The following is a 13,893-nucleotide window of genomic DNA, read 5'->3' on the forward strand; positions in this document are numbered from 1 at the left end:
AGAGAGAGAAAGAGAGAGAGAGAAAGAGAGAGAGAGGAGGGAAGGAGGAAAGAAGGGAGGGGGAGGGGATGGGAGGGGAGAGAAGAGGAGAGAAATTCAGCTCAGGCTCCACACCTTCTGCAGGATGTGTGTCCTCTTCCAAAACAAGAGAGTATTTATGATGTATATTTAGGCACATTTTGTTCTACTCCACAAGAACCTAAGTCCCCTGGGGGCAGGGATGCCCCACTTTTGACTCGGTCTCCCCAGGGTCCTAAGGGGTCTCAGTTCAGTGTCTATGGTTGCATCCTTCACCGGATGCTTTACCTGTATTATCTCACAATAAGCCTGGGAGATGGGTGTTATTATCCCCATTTTACAGATGAGGAAACTGAGTCACGGGGAGGTTCAGCAGCCCACATCACATCGGAGCACAGACCTAACTGACTCCAAGACTAGGCTCTCGGCTCCTGGAAAGGGGGCGGCGGAGAGAAATCGCCCACTGACTGCAGAGGAAAGGGAAGGAAGAAACGCCGTAGTCAGGAGGTTCGGAGGAATGAAGCATGTGACCAGGGAGGGAGGAAATGGAAAGCGGTGGGGCCCAGAGTGGGAGTCATCCCCCAAGAATATGCGGCGTCAGCAGAGGATTTCCGGAAGGAGGGAAGCAGGGACACCATCCACAGCTGATTCTGTGAAGCGGCTGGGGGAGGGGAGCCGGGGGGAGACCCCCTCCTCAGGAGCGGCTCCGGGACCACCCAGCTGGGCCCTCCGCTCTGTCCCAGTGACCACCAGGAGTCCCTCCACCAGCTGGAAGAGCCCCCTGGGCAGGGGGAGACACCTCAAGCAGGAGACCCTGTCCCGGCTCTCCCTCTCTTCCCCCCACCCCTCCATGAGCCTCAGTTTCTTTCCCTAGAAATGAGGACGGGAAAACCCAGGATGAGCCCCTCGGGGACACTGCGGGGGGCCAAGGAGGGAAGGGGGTTCAGGCTGAAGGGAGTGGGGTGGGCTGGCCCTGCTGAATCAGCCCTGGCCAGAAAGAGGTCCCCATACCTCCCCCAGTGGGCAATCAGTGGGCCCCAAGGGCTTTTGGAGACAGCGACATGTTGTGGGTTTCTGGGAAAAAAAAAAAAAAAAAGGGGGGGGGCTGTTGTTGGGGGAAAGGGAGTCGAGGGGGCACAGCCAGCATGAATGAGCAGCACTCTCCCCTCCCAGAAGCCTCCCTGCTCTCAGGGCCCGGCTCTCAAACCATTCCCCCCCCCCCCCCCAAGAGGATCCAGAGCCTGCCAGGTCAGAGACTAGCCTGCTCATTCATTCATTCATTCATTCCTAAAGTAAACCGAGTCCCAGAGAGGCCGTGCCAGCCTCAGAGCACTCAGCCCCCCACAACTCAAGCAGTCTGAACTGCTTGACCAGTGACATCAGGTGGCCCTCCAAAGTCAGGGGGTCACAGGGCACTGGCCGATGGGGGTCACAGGGCACTGGCCAATGGGGGTCACAGGGCACTGGCCAATGGGGGTCACAGGGCACTGGCCAATGGGGGTCACAGGGCACTGGCCAATGAGGGCCACAAACAAGGTCTGGGGTCTGAACACGCCACGTAGCCACCCCCACTGGCCCAAATGCACCCAAGCCTTGCCCCCCCCTCCTGTTGCTTCCCAAATGTCTGGAAGGTGGGGAGGGAGGGCGGAGACTGTCTGGTCATGTTGATCCCACTGCCAGACACTCAAAGTCCAACCGCTGGCCCCCTGGGGGAAGGACAGCAAAGTCTGTGCCAGGAGCAGCCAGCGGGGGCCACCAAACAGGGCCAGAATCCCAGCTCTCGAGCTGGAGGGGCCTTGAGAACGGGCGCCCCCAGAGAGAGGCCTGGGTTTGAATCTCACCCCCGTGTCCCTGCCCCCACCTCCCTCCATTCCCCATTAAATGCAGAAGACCTCGAAGGCTCCTCTGCAGCTCAGAAGCTGTCTGACCCGCCCAGTGCCCGACACACAGAAGGCCCTGAATGACGGAATCAGCATCTGCCGGGGTCCCCCAGAGCCGGCTCTGATTGCTAGAAAGCCTTATCTGCAGCCCCAATCTGCTGCTCCCACTTCCTCCCATTGCTCTGACTCTGGCCCCTGGGACCACACAGAATAATGTTACTCGGTGGCCCGTGGCCAGCACTGCCCAGTCTGCCACCTTGTCCGGCCTCTGATGGAGGGAAGGGCTCACTGAGCCCCAGTGCCTGGGCAAGGAGCTGGGAAGGGCGCCTGGCTCAAGGGAGTGGGGGGCAAAGAAACAATGGGCTCAGTCCCAGAGAGAACCACCCCGCCCCACCCCCGCCCTCTCCTTGGTCAGCATCTCTGACCCAGCGGGGGCAGGGAGAGCCCAGGCAGGCCTTAAGGGACCCATAGGCAAGTTTATTCAGGAAAGGGCCTTGTTGGTCGACTTCCTCAGGAAATGTGCCTGGGCCAGGGAACAATCCTGCAAATCAGCGCGGCCCCTTCCCAGCATGCTCTGTCCAAACCCAGTGAGAGGACTCCCAGTCACGGCTCCCGGTCCCGGCTCCCACCCAGCCACCCTCGGAGGCCAGAAGGCCTCTAACAGACATTAAAAATCTGACCCAGGGCCCTCTCCCAGCCAGCATCCAGCCTCTGGACTGGGCCTACCCAGAATGCACCTCAGGAGACCCTGTGGGTGAGGGCCCAGTGCCGGGAACCCTGCCGGAGGTGACCACGGCCTGGAGCTGCCGTCCTGCCCAGGCCCCAGCCCAAGCGATAGGATGCACTAATGTGGGACCTCTCGTGTCCCAGCTTCATAAGCTGGTAGCCCTGGGCGTGGGCCGCAGGCCAGGCCGACTCTGGGACATGGGACGCCCCAAGGACTGCTAGGAAAGGAAGGGCAGGAGGAGAAAGTCTGACAGGAGCCCCCAGGACTGTAGAAGAACTGAGCAGCAGCATCGAGCTAAACCAGGAAACCTGGCTTCAAATTCTACTAGCCATGTGACTGGTAAAGTGAGGAGGCTGGTTTCTAGCTGGCCTCCAAGGGCCCAGTGCCAGTCTTTGGCCTCCCCTAGAAATCCAAGGCCCTGCCAGAGGAGAAAGGAACCAGAGGGTGCCCAGACCCAGTCCTCTGTGGCATGGAAGTTGGCGCTCACACCTGGGCGCTCTAGGAGGAAGGAAAGAGGACATTTCAAGGACTTTCAATGGCCAACATGACCCCCAAAGGACCCTGGAGGTGAGGTGGCAGCTCAGGAGTCAAACACCTCCCAATCTGGGCTCCTGCCAGCCCCCCCCCACATCCATCAGCAGCTCAACCAGCCGTCTGCACGGCTGCCCTGGGGAGGGAGGGGTGCTGGGATTGATCCCTCACTGATCTCTGGGCTTCCTGCCTGCTGACCGCACTTAGGGCCTGTGCCTCCTGTCACACAGGGACTCATAGCCCTGCTGCAATCCTGATGGAGGGGGAGTGAACCCCCAGGTCCCTCACCTCCCAGAGCATGGGCCCCCTTCCTGTTTGAGGGACCGTCATCTCAGTGCTTCATACAGGCTTGTCCACAAACTCCCCAAAGTGAATACTCCCTTCTCTCCACCACCCCATGTGGCCATCCCCCCAAACAGAACATAAGCCCCAAAGAAGTCAGAGATAGTCTCCCTTTCACATTTGTGCACCCTTCTCAGGATAGTGTTCGTCACATAATAATATTCAGTGTTTAGTAAGTCAGTACTTAAAGCTCTGCTCATTACACAGTAAGTCAGTACTTAAAGCTCTGCTCATTACACAGTAAGTCAGTACTTAAAGCTCTGCTCATTACACAGTAAGTCAGTACTTAAAGCTCTGTTCACCACACAGTAAGTCAGTACTTAAAGCTCTGCTCACCACACAGTAAGTCAGTACTTAAAGCTCTGCTCACCACACAGTAAGTCAGTACTTAAAGCTCTGCTCATTACACAGTAAGTCAGTACTTAAAGCTCTGTTCATCACACAGTAAGTCCTTAAAGCGTTGGTCATCACATAGTGAGTCAGTACTTAAAGCTCTGTTCGCCACATAGTAAGTCAGTATCTAATGTTCTGTTCATCACCCAGTAAGTCAGTACTTAACGTTTATTTTTTTGTTTGTTTGTTTTTTTCATTCATTCCTCCAAGTCAGGAGACTCCTCTCAAGCCAGAGGATCTGGATCCAAATTCTGACTTTATTATCTTAGATAAATCACTTCCTGAGCCCACTTTTTTCATTTATGAAAAGGAAGTGGATTGGACAAGCCTCATTGCCATCACCTCAGGGGTATGAAGCAGCTCATTCATCTGTGCTTGGCCCCTGACTGGCACCTAGCATGGGGCCTACCCTTCACTTCCTTATCTGCAAAAGGGCAGCCTTGGCATTCCCTCCTCCCACTGGTATTATGAAAAAAGTGCTTCGTGAACCACTGGAGGACTGGCAGTTATTATGACTGCTCCCAGGCACTTCACTGTGATGGAACCAACCTCTCTCTGGGCAAGTCTGTCCCCCAGCCTTTGTGGGTCTCAGGTCCATGTTAGAACAGTTCTCTCCCTGAGCCCCCCATCCCTTCCCCTCCTTTTCCCCACCTCCAGAGCCCAGAGCACTAACTAGGCAAATTGGAGCCTAGGATACATGGCACAAAATGAGCCTTAAAATCCGAGCGTGGGCAGAGGAACAGAAAGGCAAGAGGCAGCCACCTAGCAGCTTCCCATTTGGCCGAACTAATTCTTCAGCCTTATTTGGACTACAACTGTTCACTCTAAATTTGATGCCCTGAGGCAAAGCCCCAGTTGCCTCACCCTAGTTATGATCCTGCTCAGGAGGGTCCATGAATGGAGCAGTCCACTTCTAGAGAATCCCTTCCAGTCAGCCCTCCCAAGCGCTCCCCCGAGGTCCGCTAGGAGAGGGGGACATGGCAGTGGGACAGCCGGACTTAGGGTCATCACACTTGGAGGCTCCCTAACCCTGGCTAAATGGTCTGCTGAGTCCGATTTCTGCACGTGCAGAATAGGAATAAGGGCTTGCATTCCCTGCAGACACTGTCAGGGGGAGGCTCCTCTGCATCCATGAGGGGCCAGGGAAGGAGAGCCGACCTCATCGGGGCATCTCTGTCCAAAGTCAGGTTCTGCCGGTAAGCACTGGGGGCAGGATAGGGGCGGGGTGGGGGTGGGGCTGAAGCCCTCCTGCTCCAAAAGGGATGGATGTCTGCAGCTCAACAAGCCTGGAAAACCACAGGCAGGAAGAGCCTCAACAGCCAAGTCTGCCTGGGGCTGATGGATGCCTGGGACATACAGCTCCCTTCCCCCACAGCTCTGCCGCACAGACTCGGCTCCCACAGACTCCTGGGGAAAATCCACAGTGTCAGGGAATCACAATCAATCACAGAAAGGCAGAGCCAGAGGGACAGCCCTCAGAGCACAGAACAGACTAGAACAGGGGATGTCAGGCTGGGGGGAGCTTGGAACAGGGGGTGTAAGAACTGGGGAGCCTTAGAACAGGGGGTGTATCAGAGCTGGGAGAGCCCTGAGAACATAGAACATCAAATCTGAGATGGATTTTTGAGACCATTTAACCCATCTCGCTTTTTACAAAAGAGGAAACTGAGGCTCAAGTCTGAGAAGAGAAGAAATTCCCTTCCATTCTCAGAGATGGGAGACCCCAGATGAAGCACTGCCTGACCCTAGAACTACCCACTCCTGGGAGACACCATCAGAGCCGACGGCCATGGGAAAACAAGAATCTTCTTTGTCCTTCAGACCAACCAAGTGAGTTGCCCTTATCCAAACACAGCAGGTGCTTAATAAATGCTAAATGACTCAAACCAAATGACTCCTCCCATTGACTGGATGGGGACACTAAGGCCTAAAGGGGCTTAGGCCTTTTTTTTTTTTTTTTTTTTTTGTTTAGGGCCTTGCTGAGTCAAAATATGGCTCCGGTCAGCGTCCCACCCTCCAGGCCTTCTGCCTTTCCATTCAGAATCAACCCAATTCAGCAAGCCTTAAAGCACTGACTTTATCTGCTATGCATCATGGGTATAAAATGCGTTCTAAAGCAAATGTCTGTTGGCCACTTACTACATGCCTAGCACTGTGCCAAATGCTATGAAGAGAGCTTGTTCAACAGCAAGCATGTACAAAGCACCTACTATGTGCAAGGCACTATGTTAGCTTGTGATTGCTCTATGGAGAATAATATTTAGGAACTACAGAATCTCAAAGTAGAAAGAGATCTTTGGGAGGATCTCCAGGAGAAGCGAGCTCCAAAGCAGGATTTCCTTTGTGCCTCCGTTCTCTCTTCCATTAGAGCCAAAGGTTCTGGAAGAGAGAGACTGGGTAATTGGGCATCTATATTGCACCAGTCACTGGGCCCAATTATTTGTGCACTCACTAAGCGCTTAATTGATCTTTTATTCATTCATCTACCTTGTTCTTTCCCCCATTCTGGGGGCAGGCTCAGAGATTTCGAGCAGACCTCAGACGCAGCTTAGTTCAATCTCCTCCTTTTACAGTTTTCCTAGAAAGGGGATTGAATTTGTCAAAGATCACAAAGCTCCGTCCACAGATCTGGGGCTAGAAGGGGCGGTCGCTGGGGCATATGGGGTGCCAGGCACTGGGCTAAGTACTGGAGAGTTTAAAAGAGTCAAAACACAGATTATTACGTTTTCCCGAGAGAAATGACACATCAATAAATATGTTTCTATAAAATACAATGTAAGTGGAAGGTACTTTTCGAGGGAAGGGCCTATTTCCAACTTCTTTTTCGGAGGCGGGCATCGGGGCAGGCAGAGCCTTCTGTTGGGATCTGAAGGAAGCTGAAATTCGGGGAGAAGTAGGGAGAAGAGGAAATAGGCAAGCAATGTTATGGAGGCAGAAATGGGGGAATGACAATGGATTGGCTGTGGAGGTACAAGGGGGAGCCGAGGAGAGCAGCCTGGACCACTGGGAAGACGGCAGTGTCCTCCACTGGAAAAAGGGGGAAAAGGGAACTTTGTGTAGGAACGATGAATAGGTTCTGCTATGGGCAAAGTGAGTCCGAGATACCTTGAGATCATCCAATTGGAGAGGTGTAAAAAAGGCAGTTGGTGATAGGAGCTGTAGCTCAGGAGGGAAGTTAAGGAAGGATTTGGGAATCATCTCCATGGAGGTAAATATTCCTATGAGAGCTGTTGAGATCATCAAGTGAGTGGATAAAGAGAGGGGGGAAAAAAAAAAAAGGTTCCGAGGTACAGAGCCTTGGGGAACATCCATAGTAACAGACATGACCTGGAGATCCAGTCACAGAGGGGGAAGTGGAAAGGGCAGATGGGTAAGGGGAGGACCGGAAGAGACCAATGTCCCAAAATCTGAGAGAAGAGAGCATCAACGGGCTTTGGTTTTGTTGAGTTTTTGTCCCTTTTGTGGTATCTCCAACATGTAGCACAATGGCTAGTACACAGTAGGTGCTTAATAAATGCTATCAGATCATCAAGCTTTCATCACCACTTTCCTGTTCTATGGCAGGAGCCTTCTCATCGTTCTCTCTGCCCTCTAAGCTCTCCCCCTCTCCAGACTCATCTTCCAGTTGGCCAAAATATTTCCAAACAGAGGGCCTGACCAGGTCATCTCCCAGTCCCAGGAGCTTCTTCTTCCTGCTGCCTCTAGGACAAAATACAAGCCTTCCCCAACCTAGTCCAGCCTCCTGTTCCCTTCAACCCAGCCGTCAACTTCTGCCTCCTGCCTCCCTCACTCCTGCCCCTTGGAAAGCCGGGCTCCTTTGGAGGCTCAGCTTCTAGCCACCTCCTACAGGAAGCCATGGACTCAGTTCTTAAGGTCCAGCCCCAAACAATGGGTTATCTTGTAAATATCAAGGATTATCTCTTATCTATTCTCTGTAAAAGTGTCCACAAGAAACCGCTCAGAGGGCAGACCCAGGGCTTCCAAGGGTATTCCCTAGGTCAACCACAGTTCCTATGGTGATCTATGTCTTGCCACTGGACCCAGATGGCTCTGGAGGGGAAACTGAGGCAGGTGACCTTGCCCAGCCCTCCCTCCCCCAACTCTAACTCACTCCCACGTCACGTGTCCCCTCCCTGACGTCACGGCCCTCTCTTCAAGAACAAAAGACCAACAACCTTACCTGGTGAGTAGAGCCGCCCTACTAGGAACCCAACTGGAACTGACAGTTGGGTGACACAAGATTTGCTTAACAGGGTATCGTCCCCTTACCTGGAGGGGCCATGCCCAAAGGAACGGAAATTCTGATGGCAGAAACCTCTCCAGATACCCTGGGACCAAGCCTTTCACCCAATTCACTCTGGCTCCCGGTGACTGCCCAACAATTACATTAAAGGGCCCCTGTTCAGTGACAAGGAGGACCAACTCTCAAGTTTCCGGCAGCGGGGGGACGGGGCGGGGATTGGGGGGTCTGATCTGAAGCCATTTTTACCTGGACATTCTTACTACCTTTAGCTGCCACAAAGCTGGATTTCTGAAGGCCGGCCCCTCCCAGATTAAAGCTGAAAACAGGATGTCTATTTGAATGTATTGGGGGGGCACAATGGGGGGGTCCCAAAGTTCAGCTGAGTAAATTGTCTCCCTCTGGCCTTCCCTGAAACCTTCCCAGCCAGCCCTCCTCTGCTGCTCCCAAAGGGAAGCTCTGAGAACAGATAATGGAGGAAGTGGGGGTCCCAGGAGGGGAGCGGGGAGAGGCTCCTCAGACTGCCTGGCTCCGTTCTGGAGAGGCCCCTGGAGTGCTTACAGAGCCAGAGCCAACCCCCAACTTTGAACACGGAGCAGGGGCCACCTGGCACCGGATATCAGGGAGCCCTCCCTGCCCCAACCACAAAATTCAGCTTATGTGGGCTCAGAAGGGAGTGCTGGGAGCCTGTCCACAGCCCAGATCTCTACTAGGGGTGATGTGTGTATATGTGTGTGTGTGTGTGTGTGTGTGTGTGTGTTTATCTGTCTTTCTCTTTTCTCCCTCCCTCTCTCCTCTCTGCCCCCATCTCTGTCCTCTCAGTCTCTCTCTCTCTCTGTATCTCTGTGTCTGTCTCTCTCTCTCTCACACAGACACACACACTCCCCTCCATACAAGTACCCCGACCAGACTCATGACCTGTGGCCGGCTGCCTAGCTTGGGATCTACTCCATTCCGTACGTGGGGCCTTGCTAACCCTCCAAGTTAGGTCAGGAAGCGGTCCCTTCCAGGCAGCTCTGACGATCTCAGGCCCTCCCTAGCTCTGACACAGTGTTCTCCGTTCCAACTCTGACTTCCCACGTTCTCCGTTCCAAGGGCCCTCGGCTCTGACTTCCTATGTTCCAAGCCTGTGAGTGCCGATTCAGAGAAAACAACTTATACAAGAAACCACATCATTCAAACACACAGGCCCAGTCACAATTCCCGAAGCTGGAAGATGAACAGCAGTCCCACCGGGGGCAGAGCTGATGGACACATGGCCAAAGATTCGCTCAACTATACTTATTTCTCAAAAGGAAGTTCAATTTTCTTTTTCAGTTCAGGTGGAGACGTGAGAAAGGAAGATAAACAGAAGCCTTTCCCATCCTCTGTCATTTCTGTGCCTTTCCTCTGTGATCACCCCCCAATTTATCCTGTATCTTTCTTGATAAGTATATAGTTCTTTGCATCTTCCTCCCTTAGACTGGAAGCTCTTCAAGGACAGGCCCTGTTTTTGCCATTCTTTGTATTCCCAGTTCTTGGACACAGTGCCTGATACACAGTAGGTGCCTAATAAATGCTTAATGAAAACATACAATTGATTTTAAAAAACAAAATCCTTCCTACACCCCTGACATCCCATGATTTAAGGTCCCTCCGCTCTGAAATTTCATATTCTATGCTCTAATGCCCCTCCCCTCCCCACATTCCGTGTCCCCTCTTGGTTCTGACCTTTTTTCTCTCATTCTTGTCCTTTCTGCTCTATTATTATTTCCCTTTTTAATGAAGTTTTTTTAAATTATCAAAACATATGCATAGTTTTCAACATTCACCCTTGTAAAACCTTGTGTTCCAAAATTTCCCCCCTTCTCTGAGATGGCAAGTAATCCAATATATGTTAAACATGTGCAATTATTTTATACATATTTCCACAATTATTGGGCTATTCAAGAAAAATCACATCGAAAAAAGAAAAAAAGAGAAAGAAAACAAACTGCAAATAAGCAACAAAAAAGTACAAATGTATGTCATAGTTCACTCTCAGTTCCCACAATCCTCTTCTGGGCGCAGATGGCTCTCTCCATCACAAGACCATTGGAACTGACCCGAGTCACCTGGCTGTGGAAAAGAGCCCGGACTGTCAGAACTGATCACTGCATCCTCACTCTTGAGGAATATTCAGTAAGGGAATCGGGAAGAGACACAGAGGAGAAAACATGAAGACCTGAAGTCAGGAACCACAGGCACGAATTCAGGCTCAGACGCTTACTGGGTGGTCTGAGGCAAGTTCACTGAACTATTTGGGAGGCTTCAGTTTACTCATCCTTGGAAAGGGTGGTTGCTAGAATTAAATGTAAACTTTTAAGTGAGAAGGGAAGGAAGTAGAATAAGCATTTATCTAGCTCCTACTGTATGCCAGACACTTTAGAAATTCTATTTCATTCGACCCTTACAACAACCTTGAGAGACCAGTTTATTTGCTAAATAAAATCCCGATTTTAGTTAAAGAAACCGAGTTGAATGGCAGTTAAGTGACTTGGCCAGGGTCATAACACTTAGTGTCTGAGGTTAGATTTGAATTTAAGTCTTCCTTATCTAACTCCTCTTAATTCTAGTCTTTCCCTCTTTTCGTCATTCCCTATTTATCCTGCATGTAGCTTGCTTAGCATCTCTGGGTGCCCCAGACTGGAAGCCCCTCAATGACAGGGACTGTGGGTAGAGATTTAGTGAATTGAAGTTGACTGAAAATTGAATCCTACCAGGCTTGAAATCCCTTGCCCTCTCGGGACCCCCAGGGCAATGGCAGCTTAGCTAGGCTGCAGGACCCCTGCTCACACCCCTTTCCCTTTTCCACAATCTTCTTTCTCCATCTGTTTTTTCTTCCTCTTCCTACATGACATGTACCTTGCAGAATCCATGCTAGAGGTACCTGGGGTGCAGGTAGCCTGTCCCTAGACTCAAGATCCGGTCCCCAAGGACTTTTCTGCCTCTTCCCAGCACCATCTGTTCCTCCTAGCTGTCCCTCTCACTGAATCCAAACTTCTGAAGGGCGGAAGGGGACCCTCTGCCACTTTCTGGCAGAGTAAACCGAGGATCTTAGAGTCACAGGCCTTTCAGGGATCATCTGGCCCGAACCTTTCACTTTATAAATGAGGCAGGCAGGCTCAGCAAGGGGTGGGGAGGACTCATTCAGGGTCAGCAAAACTGACCTCTGACCTTTTCATGCTAATCTCACACTTGTCTAAAGCTGGCACTGAAATGGGGACCGGTTTCTGACTTTCCCATCTCTCTATTTTGGCTGTTAGGAGGGGCAGTCAGAGAGAACTGGGGATGGCACTTGTAGAATCAGGAAACCGGGAAGGGAAAGTTGGGGAGACCCCCTGGGGAAAGCGGGACCAAGCAGGGTGTTTTGATTCCAGCATCATCGAGGGAACCCCGGGGAAAGAGTTCCTGACTCCTTCTCTGAAAGGCCCCAGAATTATCAGAAGGGCTTTCTTGAGCAACTTCTTTCCTATGCCTCTTTCCCCATCTGTCAAACTACTAGATGAGCCTTTAAAGTTCCTTCCAGCTCCGACATTCTGTGTTCGAGTCTCCCTCCTTCTCATCTCACCGGGTCCCGCCATTCTACACCCAAAGGGGAAAGGGAAGAGGGAGGAGACGAGAAGAGCAAAGGGAGACTGGACGAGAGAAAGCGGGAGAGAAGAGAGAGACACACAGAGACACACACAGAGCCGAGCCAGAGAGACACACAGAGATAGAGAGAGGCACACAGAGACAGAGACGACAGAGAGAGAGACACACAGAGACAGAGAGAGAGAGAGACACACACACACACACACACACAGACACACACACACACACACAGACACACACACACACACACACACACCGAGCCAGAGACAGAGAGACACACAGAGATAGAGAGAGAACACAGAGACAGAGACAGAGAGAGAGACACACACAGAGACAGAGAGAGAGACACACACAGAGACAGAGAGAGAGACACACACACACACACACACACACAGACACACAGACACACAGACACACACACACACACACACACACACACCGAGCCAGAGACAGAGAGACACACAGAGATAGAGAACACAGAGACAGAGACAGAGAGAGAGACACACACAGAGACAGAGAGAGAGACACACACAGAGACAGAGAGAGAGACACACACACACACACACACACACACACACAGACACACACACACACACACACACACACCGACCACACACACACACACACAGAGAGAGAGACACACACAGAGACAGAGAGAGAGACACACACAGAGACATAGAGAGAGAGACACACACAGAGACATAGAGAGAGAGAGACACACACACACACACACACACAGAGAGAGAGACACACACACACACAGACACACACACACACACACAGACAGAGAGAGAGACACACACACACACACACACACACCGAGCCAGAGACAGAGAGACACACAGAGACAGAGAGAGACACGGAGCCAGAGACAGTAGGGGAAAGGAAGAGAAGGAAGGGAGAGAGCGCACCAAGCGCCCACACAAAGGAAAGTTAGCGGCGGCCAAAAGGTCCTGGGAGGAAATTGCTTCCAGACCTACCCTTTCCACATGCTGGCTCCGCTCCGCGCCCGGCTCCGGCTGCAGCCGCCGCTCAGGGACCGCGGGGCGGCCGCCGCATCCCGGCCCTCGGCGGGCCCCGCCCCCTGGCGCGGGGGATGCGCTGCCCACCCTGCGGGGCGCCGCAGCCTCTGCGGGGGGGACCTGGCGGCGCTGCCCCTGCCCGCTCCCGGCCCCGGCTCTGACGCTGCGGGGTCCCCGGGCCGCTCGCGGTTCCGCTCGGTCCGCTGGCTCGGCTCGCTCTCCCGCATAAGAGGCGGCGGGGACCGGGGGCGGGTCACGTGACCTCGGGGCGGGCGCGGGGCGGGGGGGCCCGAGGGCGAGCCTCTGATTGCAGGACACGCGTGCCGGCCCCCGCCTCCCGGCCCACCCCACGCATGAGGAGGACGGGCATCGCTCTGCCCGCCGGGCCCCTGCCACGGAGCGCCCGGGAAAGGAGCCGGAGCCGCAGTCCCGCGTGGGCGGCCCGCCCCCCTCTGGCCGCAGCCCCACCCCCGCTGCGGGGAGCGCCGCCTCGGCCCCGCGCCCCCTCCCTGGCCACCTCCCGCCCCCGGGCCGCCGCACTCGGGGGCCACCCCCTCCGCTCCCCCCCCCCCCCCGGCCTCCCCCGCTGCGCCCCCGGGAAAAAGCACGCGAAGTCCGAGCCGGAAGCCGCCTTCGAAGAGCTCCGGAGCGCGCGGGAGGGGGAAGCCGGGCCGAGGAGCCAGAGCCGGCGGGGACTTGGGGGGCGTCCCCAGTGACTGGCCCGAGGGCATCGCGGCGGATCCCAGACACTGGCTCTCCCCCTGCGAGCCCTGCTTCCCAAAGAACGAAAAGTGCTTTTTAACCCTTTGCTCGGAAGTCTGCCACGATCCCCCCGCGCTGGGGGAAGCGGCTTCTCCCCCGGCGTGGAGAACACCTGCCCCTCCCCCCCCCCCCCAGCCGGCCTGACGCCCTTCCCAGAGCCCGTGGCACGGGGGACTGTGCCTTCTCCGGATAGTTAAAGGAGCGCGGGGGGCGGGGGGAGGACTAAGCGTCGGTCAGGCTGCTGCCATCCTAACGGGGTATTAGACCGGCGGCCTCTCCGAGCCGCTGCCAGAGGCGCCGGGGGGACGGACTGCCCTTCTGCCACATCCCAGCAGCCGGGAGGGAGAGCCCGAGCCCCCAGCTCCC

The 13,893-nt window shown here is 54.1% G+C and overlaps 1 protein-coding gene across 1 annotated transcript in view; it reads right to left on the bottom strand.

Annotated features, from left to right (window-relative positions):
• RAB3IL1 (RAB3A interacting protein like 1) overlaps positions 1–13,007 on the bottom strand; it is a 29,654-nt gene extending 16,647 nt beyond the window's left edge. The window contains 1 exon segment of the mRNA XM_074275488.1: positions 12,724–13,007. Coding sequence (XP_074131589.1) covers positions 12,724–12,992 — 269 coding nt within the window. The 5' untranslated portion in view covers positions 12,993–13,007.
• Between the last annotated feature and the right edge of the window lie 886 nt (positions 13,008–13,893).

Source organism: Sminthopsis crassicaudata, chromosome 6 (assembly GCF_048593235.1).
Source record: "Sminthopsis crassicaudata isolate SCR6 chromosome 6, ASM4859323v1, whole genome shotgun sequence".
NCBI classification, from domain to species: Eukaryota; Metazoa; Chordata; class Mammalia; order Dasyuromorphia; family Dasyuridae; genus Sminthopsis; species Sminthopsis crassicaudata.